At 35.3% G+C, this 16,542-nt stretch overlaps 1 protein-coding gene across 1 annotated transcript; it reads right to left on the bottom strand.

Annotated features, from left to right (window-relative positions):
- Positions 1-7,486: 7,486 nt before the first annotated feature.
- On the bottom strand, positions 7,487-8,437 carry LOC141293116 (olfactory receptor 6N1-like). Its single transcript, XM_073825165.1, has one exon. The coding sequence runs from the start codon at positions 8,435-8,437 to the stop codon at positions 7,487-7,489; it is 951 nt and encodes a 316-aa protein (XP_073681266.1).
- Positions 8,438-16,542: the final 8,105 nt, after the last annotated feature.

Here is a 16,542-nt window from a genome sequence, read left to right as displayed (position 1 = left end):
GCAGTGTCTGATTACATTATGGGTCAATATTTGTACCCATTTGTAACACCTTCACTCTACAGAGAGTACACACACATTTTTGTTGTTTAACCCTGTCTGACTGCTAAAGCTTTTTTATATTCTTCATATTCTGAGTTCACAGTAGTGTCTGATTAAATTATTGGTCAGTATTTGTACCCTACAGCTACGCCCCCAACATTGTTGTGTATTTTTACTTGTATATGGTATTTATATATTTTTAGATTTTTTTTACCTTTTTAGCAATTTTTCTGTCAAATTCATGCATTAAATCAATACATTTTACATAAGCCTGTCACCAGGCACGTGCAGGGGGGGGGGGGTGCTTGAGCACCTGCCCTTTTGGCTCTTAGTGATCAAAGTGCACTTTTGTTAAGATTTTTTTTTTTTTGTAATAATATAAAAATAAAATATTTATAAAAATAACGAATTCGCAACAGCCTGCCCAATCGAGCTATTAGTAAAATTAATTAATAATGTTTTAGCTGTAAATAGAGTGACCCACGTGATGACCTTTCACGTGACGACCCCACCCGGAAGTTCAGGACGATCCGATCATGTTTATAACGCCAAGGATAAACACATTCGTGGCTGCTGGTAAGTGGTGTTTTTACCAGATTTAACGTTACTTATTATTATAAGAATGACATGAAGAAAAGAGATTATGCACGAGTATTTATACTTTTTTATAGTTTGTGCATGTGTAGTCAGCTCTGAAATAGCTGCCGATAATGTTAATGTCGTCATGTAAAAAAAATCGTAAATCTATCATAAGGGAGAGGGCTCCTGCAGGTCCTCAAAAACTCCTCAATTAGGTTGTATCAAATTTAAGGCCATAAAAAGTTTTATTTATGTTAAATAGTATAAGAAAAGACTTAATTATAATTTAGGAGGTCTTACATTTGGGGACGGAAAGACGAGAATCGCCATAGGGCTGGATAAAACTTCAGAAGGCAATGATGTCATTGAATAAATATGCACGCTGCACGTTTCAAAGTCAAAATGCAGCACTGATGTCTTTATATGAATGTATCTGAAGGGAACCGACTGTCCTCAGAAACGTGTGGTTGGCATTTTCATTTAATGCTGCTTTGTGTTCAGCCGTTCCCATGGAAACCGTATTATTTCAGCGTCCTAAAGTGCCCCTTCGTGACAGAGAATGAATTTTTATTTCCACATTTTTCAGCTCTTTATGGTCAAATTATTGCAATTATCGACCTAGTTTTTATGCAGCAAACACATAGAGTTGTAAATGTGAAAGATGTTAATGTGCCTTCTAAAAATCTAAACAATTAAGACAGTACTAGTTATGTTTTAAATAAAATATAATAAATTATAAACTCGATTTATCCCTTTTAATGGTATAAAGGCTGAAATTCCATTGAATAAGATATTTTGTTTTTGTGTGAACCTGTATCTGAATTATAAATCATGCCATTTTATGCCTTAATATTCTACCGTCTACAATCTTACAATACAATACATCAGGGGCCGCATATATTTTCAAGAGTGACCACACAAAGTTTAATATAACAGCTGTTCTTTATTATTGTGTTTAACAGAGAGAAGAAAATCTTTACGTTTGACAATTTAATACACAACAATTTCTAATCAAAATTAATAGGTCCAAAGAAAATATTTTTAATCTTTTAAACATTAAAAGGTCTTTTATGTTCCATTTCTTACTCAGAACTGCTTCACAGTATTGGCTGCTAGAAGCCTCTGTAATAATACGTGTATCAGCAAGGAATGTGTCACAATATACAGTACAGTATTGCTGTACTGATGTTTTGAGCACAGCCCTATTTAGAGAGCCCCTTTTATAGTGATAAAAATATTATTAATTCTATTTTTTGAGTCCTGAACTTCACTTCACTTCACTTCACTTCACTTTATTTATAAAGCACTTTACAACTGCACCTGCAGACCAAAGTGCTGTACAATCAGCAGCTTAAAAACAAACACATAACAACAACACATAAAAACAACATGCAACTTGAAAATACAAATACTAGCCCAACCTCTCAAAAGGCTAATGACAAGAAATAATTTTTAACACTACCTTTAAATACATTCAAAGAAGTGATCTCTCTTAGTTCAAGAGGCAGACTATTCCAGAGCTTTGGACCCGCAACAGCAAAAGCCTGATCACCTTTAAACATTAAATGAGATTTAGGGACAGAAAGGAATAACTTATTATTTGTCCTTAAAGACCTAGGTGCTTGATGAAGAGCAATAAGCTCAGATACATAAGCAGGAGCTATTCCATGCACTGCTTTAAAAACATACAGCAGAGTTTTATATTTTATCCTAAAATCCACTGGAAGCCACCTGAGAGAAGATAAAATAGGAGAAATATGATGACTTTTCTTAGCACCCACTAACAACCGTGCCGCCGCAAGCGTGATATAGTAGTCTGACTGGACCCTACAAACAAAACATTGCAATAGTCAAGGCGGGACAGAACAAAGGTGTTAATAACTTTTTCTAAATCTTTCATCGACAGAATAGGCTTTAAACGTGCAATAGTCCTAATCTGGAAAAAGCAACTCTTAACCACGGCATTAATCTGCTTATCAAATTTCAGATCTCGATCAAACACAACACCTAGGTTTTTTACTTGGTCATGGCAATAGTCTGACCATGTGCCCAAATATTTAACAACATCAAAGCTTCCTCTGGCAGGGCCAAAAAGCATACTCTCAGTTTTACTCTGGTTTAACTGAACCAGATTATGAGTCATCCAATTTTTAACCTCTTCCAGACATGCCAACAGTGAGTTAGCACCACAATTCTCTCCTACTTTCAAAGGGAGATAAATTTGTGTATCATCAGCATACAAATGGTAAGACATGCCATATTTTTAAAAAATCGAACCCAGGGGCATGTACAAGGAAAATAAAATTGGGCCAATAACAGAACCCTGAGGAACCCCACATGTAACGGGTACCGTTGATGAGACAAAGTTGCCATACTTCACTGAGAATGCTCTATCTGAAAGATAGGACTTGAACCACTTTAAAACTGTCCCACCTATTCCCACCAATTCGGATAGCCACTTCATAAGAATAGCATGGTCTATAGTATCAAAAGCCGCACTCAAGTCCAGTAAAATTAGAGCTGCAGCATTACCTGCATCTCGGATTAAACGCAGATCATTAACAACTCTCAAGAGTGCAGATTCCGTAGTATAGCCTGCCCTAAAACCAGACTGAAATTTATCTAAGATCTCATGTTTACTTAAAAATGACATCAGCTGTGCATAAACCACCTTCTCTAAAACCTTAGATAGACAAGGAAGTTTTGAGATGGGCCGGTAATTCTTCAATTCACACGGGTCCAAATTATGCTTTTTAAGAAGTGGCTGAATGACCGCTTGCTTAAGGGCCGTTGGAACAATCCCATTATGAAGACTACTGTTAAGAATAGAAGCAATACTTGGCCCAACACAATCCACTACTTCCTTGAGCAGGCGTAAAGGAACCACACTACAATCATCAGATGTAGGCTTCAAACGAATAATGATATCTTTAACTTGCGCCACTGACACCTGCTCAAAGACGCAAAAACTCTTGACCCTGTCTGTCAACAACACAGTCTCACCCGGCAGTATGTGAAAACTGGATCTAATCTTAACTACTTTTTCCATAAAAAATGATAGAAACATTTCACAAGTTTCCGATGAGGGAGTTAAGGCAGAACTGCCAATTGGTTTTAGAAGTCTATTAATCGTCGTAAAGAGGGCTGAATGGGGCATTACACTTCTGTGCAATGACACTAGAGAAATAATTTTGCCTTGCAGTTTTCACTGCAGCCTGATAGTCTAAAAAAACACTGCCTCATAATTTGAAAAGAAACCTGCAGCTTATCCTTTCTCCATTTTCGTTCAGCCTTTCTGCATTCCTGCCTAAATAAATGCGTAGAATTATTAAGCCACGGTATTGACTTACGCTTAGGTTTCCTGACTTTATATGGAGCCACTACATCCAAAATATCTGAGCAACCAGAATTAAACAATATCAACAACTCATTTGGGTCCACAGAAGAGGAGAAGAAATGATCACATTTACAGATGAAGAGGAGTTATATACCTCAATAAATTCCACAGCTGTTGATGACGTAATGAGACGAGTACAAAACACATCTGTCTGAGGCAAATATGGTTTGCACGGCATACAGACATTAAAAGTCACAGGCATATGATCAGACAAAACATCATTACCAACTTCAATATTACAAATTGGAAGGCCCAGAGACAAGACCAAATCCAAAATATGGCCCTGTTCATGAGTAGGACTTGAAACAGACTGCTTAAAATTAAAAGATTCCACCATTTGTAAAAACTCAGAAACCATAGGCTTATTCGGACTACACACATGAATATTAAAATCCCCAAGAATTAAAAATTTTATCACAGCTTGACACAATATGGGATAACTAAACATAAATGCAATTAAAACTTTGAATAATGCATTATTTGTCTTATCAAAGACATTGTTACTTGTTATGTAAGTAACAGGATGCCTACAATGAGGTGATGGACCCGAGGGACTCTAAAATGCCTTGTTCCAGGTGCCCTTTTTATACTTTGAGCACCTGCCCCATTAAAGGTCTCTGCACGGCCCTGCCTGTCACAATATATCAACGGGTCAAAGTCTGTTTGCCAAAAAAAAAAAAAAAAAAAGGTGAAATCAGTATTTATTGTGGTTGGTGGTGCTTGTTAAGTATGTGTAGGTCATTAACGTGGTCTGAGCCTGTCTCGAACAAAACCTGTTAGATATTATCATCATGTGATCTTGTAGTGTGTTTGATACAGCTACCACAGAGACTGTATAAATAGAAACATCTTTTAATCACTTGTATGAATTTCATGCATGCATTTATGTGAGAACATATTTTCACTGTTGGTCGGTACTGCCTCTTCACCAAATGTCTCGTAGTTTGTGCACCTTGTCAGCATTTAGTTTAGTGTAGTATGCATGCTACTATAACAAGATGGAAACAGATGACAAGAACATCTAGATAGAATAGAATTATATATCCCATAAATAATACATTGTAACAATTAATTGCCAATTGCTATGACATTTGACATGAGATATACACATACACAAGAGACACACAAAAAAGCCTGAAATATTTGACATACAGTGGTATGCAAAAGTTTGGGAATCCCTTGTAGAATCTGTGAAAATGTGAATAATTTTAACAAAATAAAAGAGATCATACAAAATGCATGTTATTTTTTATTCAGTACTGTCCTGAGTAAGATATTTTACATCAAAGATGTTTACATATAGTCCACAATACAAAATAATAGCTGAAATTATTAAAATAACCCCCTGCAAAAGTTTGAGAAACCTTAGTTTTTATTACTGTGTGTGGTTACCTGGATGATCTACGATTGTTTTTTTGTTTAGTGATGGTTGTTCACGAGTGTCTTGTTTGTTCTGAACAGTTAAACTGAGCACTGTTCTTCAGAAAAAATCCTCCAGGTCCTGCAGATTCTTCATTTTCCAGCATCTTTTGCATATTTGAACCCTTTCCAGCTGTGACTTTGAGATCCATCTTTTCACACTGAGGACAACTAAAGGACTCATACACAACTATTAAAAAAGGTTCAAACATTCACTGATGCTCCAGAAGGAAACATGATGCATTAAGAGCCGGGGGGTGAAAACTTTTGAACAGAATGAAGATCTCCAAATTTTTCTTCTTTTGCTGAAATATCATTTTTTTCCATTTAGTACTGCCTTTCGTTAGCAACAGAAGATACTTGCATGTTTCCCGGAAGACAAATTAAGTACAATTTACCTTGATCTTCAAATTCAAAAAGTTTTCACTCCCCGTATCTTAATGCATCGTGTTTCCTTCTGGAGCATCAGTGAGTGTTTGAACCTTTTTTAATAGTTGTGTTTGAGTCCCTCAGTTGTCCTGAGTGTGAAAATATGGATCTCAAAATCATACAATCACTGCTGGAAAGGATTCAAATATGCAAAAGATGCTGGAAAATGAAGTATCTGCAGGACCTGAAGGATTTTTTCTGAAGAACAGTGCTCAGTTTAACTGTTCAGAACAAACAAGACACTAGTGAACAACCATCACTAAACAAAAAAACAATCATAGATCATCCAGGTAACCACACACAGTAATAAAAACTAAGGTTTCTCAAACTTTTGCAGGGGGTTATTTTAATAATTTCAGCTATTATTTTGTATTGTGGACTATATGTAAACATCTTTGATGTAAAATATCTTACTCAGGACAGTACTAAATAAAAAATAACATGCATTTTGTATGATCTCTCTTATTATGTTAAAATTATTCACTTTTCACAGATTCTATAAGGGATTCCCAAACTTTCGCACACCACTGTACACTCCACTGTGTCTACATTTTTGAGCTGCTTTACCAAGAGGGTGTTTGTTAAATGCCATTCCTCACAGATACAGGCAAGACTCACTACAGGAGTGATCACAAAACATGTGCCTATATATAGCAATATTAGGCCCTTAATAAGGGCCCACTGAAAAGGGCCTAGTAACACAACTGATATAAATCATCATTATAAGTTTATTAAAGTGTATTTAAGTACAGATTGGATGGATTTTTTTGGTTTGTTTGTTTTTTTGCATTCTCTCATTAATATAAGTCATGTGTAGCATTTATTTAATGTATTTATTTAAACTTTTCCTGTTGCACGGGAACATTCTGAATGCCATATGTTAACCATATATTCACAGGTTATATTCAAGCATGAAAAAAAAGTTTTTACTTACAATATAAAATATAAAAATTTAGTATTCACTTTAAGATTATTAAAACAGCATTGTACATTGATAACCTCAATGTGCCATGACAATCCAGGCATGTCATTCAGTGTATACATTTGTTGTTCAACTATCAACTAGCTAATAAAGTTCTTGTTCAGAAATTAGCAATTTATGTTTTATCTTTATCATATTCTTCAGTGTATTGTTCCTCATGTCACTCTCTACAGTAAAACCATCTTAGTGATATTCAAATATCCATTCAAATATAAATTAAACCACAATTATTTAAATGGTATATTTTTACATGTGATATTTTCAGATTATGTGAATATTACAAACAATTATTTAGTTGCAAATTAAGCATATAGTTTTAACAGTCTGAAACATAAAGAAGAACATATTGTACTGCATATGCCCAATTAGAATTATTTTAATAATATGAATTCAACAAAATACATGAAATAAACAAACTCATAAACATAATGTGATGCATATTTGACAGTCATAAACCAACCAAGAATAAGATTTTGGTAATAGTACTACACTTAATGTGTTTAAAAACACAAAAAACAGGTTTGTATATTCATCATCACTAAATCTAATATAATCTTGCAGCTAGCCATATTTTGACTATGTTCATACTTTTTAACTGAATAAGCTGAATTCCTTTTACAATAAAAAAATTTATGCTGATTCTAAGCAACAGAAGGAACTGTTTTACTGGTGGTTTTCAAGACAATAGTGCATCTACAAAATGCTCTCTTCATTGCGTCTTGCAGTTCTTTATTCCTCAAGCTGTAAATGATGGGATTCAGCAGAGGTGTCAGCACAGAGTACAGTACAGCGATGACTATACGAACATCTGGGTCAAATCTAGCTACCCTATATGAGATATACACAAAGGAGGCTGAAATATATGATATACACACCACTGTCAGATGGGACACACAAGTGGCCGCAACTTTGAGTTGCTGGGCTGTGCTCATTTTTCTCATTGCTTTGCCAATACAAGCATACGAAATTAAGATGAGAAGGAACGTACTGAGAAGTGCAATGAGGGCGTTTGTTAGGGACAAAATGCTATTCTTGGTAATGTCAACACAGGCAAGGCTCACTACAGAGGAGTGATCACAGAACATGTGCCTTACAATATTAGGCCCACAGTAAGGCAGCTGAGTAGCCCAAATAGCTGCAGGCAGCACTATATAGGCCCCATAACCCCAAGAAGCAAATATCAACCCAATACAGAGTTTCTTTGTCATGATAGTCGTGTACCGCAGGGGGTTACAGATTGCAACATATCGGTCAAAAGCCATTACAGTCAACAAAGCACGCCCTGTCACTCCAATTGAGAGAAAAAAGTACATCTGTAAAAAGCATCCTGTCTTAGAAATAGTTTTTACCTCAGTCAGGAACACTGACAGCATTTTGGGAATAGTCACTGACGTATACATAATATCAGAAAAGGACAAATTATGAAGGAAAAAATACATGGGAGTGTTGAGCTTGGGGTCGGTTCTAACAAGGTATATGATCATGCCATTTCCACTCAGAACAAAAACATAGACAGTAAAGAAGATAGGAAGCATGAATCTGTCCTTTAGTCCATCAAGGATAAAATATTCCACAGGCCTGCTGGTGTTCATTGTGCTGCTATGAAAGCATGGAGATCCTGACCTGGTGAAGAAAATATATTTGAGAAACAACAGTTAAAAAAAAAAAAACTTTTTATTCCACAATATGCAACATCTTAATGCTACATCTTGAAATTTATGTAGACTTTAAAGTATATTCACTCATATAAAAAATAATAGGCCTTTACTGCAATTTATGCAAATGCACACTATTTTCTTCTGTTTTCAGCGAAGAACTTGTTTGGGTTCCACAAAGAAACTTTCACTGAACAGTTACTAACAGAAACACTTTTTTTCCCTTAGTGTTAAGAACCATTTTATAATCTAAAGAACCTTCTTCCATAAAAAAGGTTCTTCATAGAAGTGTCAATGCCAATAAATTTGCCTTTATATTGAAGAGTTAACATTCCATATTATTATGTTATATTTAGCTAATAATAAATAATATTATGCTTTAGATGTGCCAGTTTAGAAGTTTAGATTCTTCACTGCATTAAAAAAAGTGTTTAAATATTAAAAATGTCTGACAGTTTCTGGGAATGTAGAGAAATTCAACTAACCTTACAATAAAACATGAAGTGAAATGAAGTCAGTACTATCCATAATTATCATTCATACCACAATTAAATTCTGCAGTTTAGTTGAGTCAGAGGCGTCTGAGAATCAGTAGGTCAGTGTTGTTACAGTGTTGGTGTCTTCCTATGTGACAAACAATAAACACAGATGGGGCTTTAAATGTGGAAAGTTTCATGAAGGAAAAAAACGTATGGTGTTTTTTTACATTTTAATTAGCTACTTTCAGTGTCTAGATGATGTTGTGCATTCTATATCCTTGGCAACATCTCTCATGGTGCATCATTAAGAGTAGCAATTAACAGTTAGATTAGTTTTGTTGGATTCATGACTATATATTCAGGTTATATTATTATCTGTTGTATGTAAAGCATATGTATGTGTAAAGTATATATACATACATATATATTTATATATATTTTGTTACAAAAATTGTATGTTTTTTAATTAAACAAATTAAATTAAAATAATATGAAACAATCAGGAAGAATAAGTTTAAATGAAATCAGCAACAACAATTTACCTTTGCACGGCACAGAAGAGCAGAAATGTGGCATTAGGAATAAGATTCATAGGTGGCATTAATGCATTTCATAATAACAATGTTATGAGATTAATGTTTTAAATATAAAGTTTTGAATTTAGAAATATTACATGATTTAAATGACTCAATTTATAGTTTAAAAATGAAACTTAAACTGTCAGTAGGTGGCAGCAAGTCAAACTCTTTGTGACTGAATCATTAATTCAGTCAATTCAAAAACAAAGATTTATTCATGCACAAAACAGCACTGTGTCAAAGACTAAAGATGTGCAAAGGCTCAGCTGTGGCTTTGTTTGGAACTATTTTTGTTGACGAAATATAACACGATCAGACTACAGTGTTCCTAAAATGTAAGTCACTTAATATTAACTTTTTTTATAAAATCAAAAATTGTTAAAACTGTTGTATAATTTCACTTTTGCAAACTCCTTTTATAATCATTAAAATGATCTCTGCACTGCATACTGAATCTATTATTTACATTGTCTCTACACTTTGTTTGTTATAATGAAACTGCAGAAAACTGCAGCCTGCTTTCATGATCTGTGCTGTGAAGAGCAGGGAGTGCACTGATAGAGAAGCATTTCTATTAGCTGCAGTCTGCAGTTATTATGGCAAAAGATGGAACATAGACAAATATTGCTATGTTTTTAGTCTATGTGCAGAACTGGGATTGCTTGCATAGTCTTTTGAATGGATAAAATGAAGAAAAAAAAATCACTTTAATTTCTAAATGAACCTAACCAGTTGAAACTGACCCAACCCAACTTTGAAGGACTTACAAGGCTTTATGGCTGGGTCTGGTCAGTTTATTCATGTGACAATTATCTCCCAAGCTTTATACAAAGCTGGCCTGTATAGCAGGGTGGCACGAAAGACGCCTTTCTCGTTTGTGCTATGCAAAAACACATTTGGAAGAGTCTGATACCTTCTGGCAAAAAGTGCTATAGTCTCATGAGACCCTTTTGGACTGAACTCCAAGCACTATGTCTGGCTAAAAAAATACACAGCAAAACCTGTGGAAAACCTGTGTCCCTCTGCTAGACACCTGAAGATAGGCAGGTCATTCACCTTCCATCACGACAATAAACCTAAACATACTACCAAAACAACAGCAAAATGGCTTAAGGATAAGAAGGTGAATGTCAAGGTTCAAGGTTAAAAGTTTATTATAAGCCCAAAGGGCGTTTGTTGGTGCAGCATAAAAACATCATACAAAACACAGACGAAATGCAAATAAACAACACAACATTCTAACATCTTACAAATTTTAAAGCCTTACAGCCGTGGGAATAAAAGAATGTCCATACCGATTGCTTTTATGTTTAGGCATACTATAACGTATGCCAGAAGGAAGCATTTTAAACTCATGGAACAGTGGATGAGTACAATCTTCAAGAATAGCTTTAGCTTTCTGTAAAACAAACTGTTCAAAGGGGTTCAATCAAGTCAAGTCAAGTCAAGTCAAGATTATTTATACAGCGCTTTTTACAATACAAGTTGTGTCAAAGCAACCTTACAGTATAAAAATAATAAAATAAAATGTCAATAATTGTGCAAGAGTTCCATACTGCAACAAAGTCAAATTGGAGAGGACTCATCTAGTTGACACGGTATCCGCTGACATTCGGCTGTAGGTGTTGATTCACCATCTGCTCTTGGTTTGGACTGGATCCGGGGGACTGCAGTGACCATCAGATCTGGATACGGACTGGATCTGGTGGCTGTGGTGACCTGGGAATAAGAAACAAACAGACTAATATTAATGTAGATGCAAGAGTTCCAAGTTGCCACAAAATCAGATTGGAGAGGACTCATCTGGTTTTCGCGTTCTTGTGTTGATGGCCGTCTTGGTGATGAGGTCTTCACTGATGATCTGTCTCTGGGGCTCATCAAGTTGGGGGACTGCAGTGACCGTCTGATCTGGATACAGGTGGCTACAGTGACCTTGGAATAAGAAGGAAATATACTAATATTAGCATAGATGCCATTCTTCTTCTGATGCAACAAGTACATCAGGTGTTATAGGAAGTGTCCCTGGTTCCGGTTTACCTAATTAATGCAGCCTAACAATCCTTTAACGGATTTGGATTATGAAATGTATTAAGTGTAGGCCAGATTAAAGAGATGGGTCTTTAATCTAGATTTAAACTGACAGAGTGTGTCTGCCTCCCGAACAGTGTTAGGTAAACTGTTCCAGAGTTTGGGCGCTAAATGTGAAAATTATCTGCCGCCCGCAGTTGATTTTGATATTCTAGGTACAATCAAATTGCCGGAGTTTGAGAACGCAGCGGACGTGAGGGACTATAATATGATAAGAGCTCGCTCAAGTACTGAGGAGCTAAACCGTTCAGGGCTTTATAAGTAATTAGCAAGATTTTAAAATCTATACAATGTTTAATAGGGAGCCAGTGCAGTGTTGACAGAATCGGGCTAATATGGTCATAATTTCTGGTTCTAGTAAGAACTGCATTTTGGACCAGCTGGAGTTTGTTTAATAAACGTGCAGAACAACCACCCAATAAAGCATTACAATAATCTATCCTTGAGGTTATGACCGCATGGATTAACGTGTCTGCATTTGACATCGAGAGCATACACTGTAAAAAGTTTTTACCAGTTTCAACTTAAAAACGTAAGTTCAGCAGCTGCATTACATTTTTTAAGTTAAATCAACTTAAAACTACTTAATTTCAATTCACGACAATAAAATTTGTTAAAATTACTTGTACTTTTAAGTTGATTTAACTTAAAACTTTAATGCAGCTCCTGAACTAAAGTTTTTAAGTTGAAACTGGTGAAAACTTTTTACAGTGTAGGTCGTAATTTCGATCTATTTTTTAGATTGCAAAATGCTAGAAATGTGGCTTTCGAAGGAAAGGTTGCTATCGAATAGGACACCTAGGTTCCTGACTGATGATGACGAATTGACAGAGCAGTCATTGAGTATTAGACTGTGTTTTAGGTTATTACATGCGGAGGTTTTAGGTCCAATAATTAACACCTCTGTTTTTTCAGAATTTAGCAGTAAGAAATTTCTCGCCATCCAATTTTTTATTTTAACTATGCATTCTGTTAGTTTTTTTAAATTGGTATGTTTCGCCGGGCCGTGAAGAAATATAGAGCTGCGTATCATCAGCATAACAGTGAAAGCTAACACCGTGTTTCCTGATGATATCTCCCAAGGGTAACATGTAAAGTGTAGAAAGTAATGGCCCCAGTACTGAGCCTTGAGGTACTCCATACTGCACTTGTGATTGATATGATACCTCATCATTCACTGCCACGAACTGATGGCGGTCAGATAAGTATGATTCGAACCAAGCCAGTGCACTACCACTAATACCAACAAAATTTTCAAGTCTATTTAAAAGAATATTGTGGTCAATAGGATCAAACGCAGCACTAAGATCCAGTAGCACTAATAGAGAGATGCATCCATGATCGGATGACAGGAAAAGGTCATTTGTAACTCTAATAAGAGCAGTCTCAGTGCTATGATACGGTCTAAAACCTGACTGGAAATCCTCACAAATACCATTTTTCTCTAAGAAAGAACACAATTGTGAGGACACTACCTTTTCTAGTATCTAGAAAAGGGAACTTTGAAATTGGTCTGTAATTGTTAAATTCATTGGGATCAAGTTGAGTTTTTTTTAATTAGAGGCTTAATAACAGCCAGTTTGAAGGTTTTGGGGACATATCCTAATGATAGTGACGAATTAATAATATTCAGAAGAGGATCCATGACTTCTGGAAGCACCTCTTTTAGTAGCTTAGATGGAATAGGGTCTAACATACATGTTGTCGGTTTAGATGATTTAATAAGTTTATACAACACTTCCTCTCCTATAGTTGAAAATGCATGGAATTGTTCCTCATGAGATCTATAGCATATCTGATGTGATACTGTAGCGGATGGCTGCATAGTTACAATTTTATCTCGAATAGTATCTATCTTGGTAGTAAAGTAGTTCATAAAGTCATTACTGCTGTGCTGTTGGGAAAATTCAGCGCCTGTTGGTGCTTTATTCTTCATTAATTTAGCCACTGTATTGAATAAATACCTAGGGTTATGTTTGTTTTCTTCTAAGAAAGATGAAAAATAATCTGATCTAGCAGTTTTAATGCTTTTCTATAGGATATGTTACATTCACGCCAGGCTGTACGGAAAAACTTTAATTTTGTTTTCTTCCAGCTGCGTTCCATTTTTCGACGTGCTCTCTTCAGTGCACGAGTGTGTTCAGTATACCACGGCGTCAGACTGTTTTCCTTAATCTTTCTTAACCGCAGAGGAGCAACTATATCTAAAGTGCTAGAAAAAAGAGAGTCAATGGTTTCTGTTGCATCATCAAGTTTTCCCGAGCTATCGGATATGCTGAGGAATTCAGATAAATCAGGAAGATTACTTACAAAGCTGTCTCTTGTGGTAGAAGTAATGGTTCTACCGTACTTATAGCGAGGAGGTAATTTTACAGTTTTAGTTATCTGGAGTATACATGAGACTAGATAATGATCTGAGATATCATCACTTTGATGCAGAATTTCAACGCCATTAACATCAATTCCGTGTGACAATATTAAATCTAAAGTATGATTTTGGCAATGAGTAGGTCCTAACACGTGTTGTCTAACCCCAAATGAGTTAGAGATTTAGGAGATTTATCATTAATACTTGTTTCTTTGAATAATGTTATATGGAGCACCATTACTTCAAACAAGTTATACTTAAAGCCCGTTCTCTGAGAAACACTGAACATATTGCTATAAATTGTGCAAACACCTCCCCCCTTACCTTTTACACGCGGCTCATGTTTGTAACAGTAATTTTGGGGGGTAGCCTTGTTTAAAATAATGTAATCATTTGGTTTTAGCCAGGTTTCTGTCAAACAGAGCACATCTAGCTTATGATTAGTGATCATATAATTTACAAAAAGTGCTTTCGTAGAAAGTGACCTGATATTTAATAAGCCAAGCTTTATCATTTCGTTTCTCAGTATTATATACATTTTTTATTTGCTGAACATCAATGAAATTGTTACTCTTAAATTGCTTTGGACGTTTATTGTATTTTCTAGCTCGGGGAACAGACACAGTCTCTATGGTGTGATATCTAGGTGAAAGGGTCTATATGTGCTGAGAATTAACTGATTTCTGTGACATGAGGCGGCTAGCAGACGGTCGGTTTAGCCAGTCTGTCTGCTTCCTGACCTGGGCCGCAGTTAGTCAAGTGCAAATGCTAAGACTATGTGCCATATTTCTAGATAGGAGAGATGCTCCACATCCGGAGGGATGAAGACCATCTCTTTTCAACAGGTCGGGTCTGCCCCAGAAACTCCTCCAATTGTCTATGAAACCTATGTTATTCCGCGGGCACCACTTTGACATCCAGCCGTTTAACGATGACAATCTACTATGTATCTCATCACTACGGTAAGCAGGGAGGGGACCAGAGCATATTACAACGTCTGACATCATACTTGCAATAACCCAAGTAGTGATACCATGTCCTTTATGACAAAATGATTAATGACTTTGACCTTTTTGACCTTTGTGTCATGTCAAAAATATGACCCCCTGACCCCGGATATCTATAAATAGACATAATTAAAATTCCGGAGTTGACCGCGTGACCCCCGGATATGTATAAATAGACATAATTAAAATTCCGGAGTTGACCCCGTGACCCGGCTAATGATGTCATTAGGGTTTTTATGAAGATTAATGATGGTTGAACTCTGACCGGTGAAATTGTAGCAATGAGGGGCCATTTTTGAAGTCTTCAGACATCCGGCGATCACACGGTGACCACATGAGGGGATACATTTCTTTAGGATGTAAGAAAAGAAAGATGTAAGATTTATATTTTTATACAAGATTAAATGTCATTATATATATTCAATGGTCTGGCTGGTTATACTTGTTTATATGATTTATCAGAACACAGTTTTGTATGCTTATATGGTTTTACGTGGTTTATGAGGATATCTTTTGAGGCATTTAAATTAAAACACTAACAATCAATTTAAATGTTTTATTTAAAATATAAATATGAACTGCAATCATTACATCTATGGATCACCCTTATAAAAAAAGCATGTCAGTGTGTAAAGAATACGTATATCTATGTGTGTGTGTATATATATATAAAACACTACAGTCATTATAAAGCAAACAAATTCAATCAATTAATCTCTAAAGTTAATGGATATCTTTTGAACCATTTAAATTAAAACACTCACAAACATACTTATTTTTGAGTCATTATAATTAAAATACTAACAAACATACATTTATTTAATTCCATGCATTGTAAATATGTAATCATTAATATTTTTATGGATAGCATACCAGAGTGCTCAGAAAAGCAATATCTATATGCATATACATATAAGATCTTGTCATTATAAACCTAATAATGAATAAAATCAGTCGATAAAACAAAAGCTTAATGAAAAAAGTCTCTTACATTTTTTTCTCCATAGGATAAAACACATCTTAATGTTACAAGGGTCCTGTGTCAAATGGACTGCTCTCAAATGCACACGAGTTAAGTTAAATTAGATCCAACACTCTCCCTCTCTCTCTCTCTCTCTCTCTCTCACACATACTCTGAGTCTCTGCCGGTTGTGTGTGTGTCTCAGATGTGGTAGTTATTATTTAACTTAAATATCCGTTGCAAGAACAGATATGCTTTCTTTAAAGCAGAACCGTAAGCACAATTGACTTCTATGAAAGCTTCTCTGTCTCTCTTTCTCTCTCTCTCTCTCTCTCTCTCTCTCTCATTCAATCATCCAAGTCTTATTCTCTGTTATATGTAATGAATATAAATAAATAATTTGATCACACACAATATAAAACAAAACATTTACACTAGTTTTAGGTTGTTAAAAAAAAAAAAAAAAAAAAATGTTGTACATTTTTCCAGGAGCAGGAAAAAGAGATTAAGATTATAAACACCAAATGTAAAAAATAAAAAATAAAAAAAGCTTATATATTT

This window comes from Garra rufa, chromosome 19 (assembly GCF_049309525.1).
Source record: "Garra rufa chromosome 19, GarRuf1.0, whole genome shotgun sequence".
Classification (NCBI taxonomy): domain Eukaryota; kingdom Metazoa; phylum Chordata; class Actinopteri; order Cypriniformes; family Cyprinidae; genus Garra; species Garra rufa.
The sequence above is the reverse complement of the archived record's forward strand: the minus strand, read 5'-3'. Positions and strand labels throughout refer to the sequence as shown.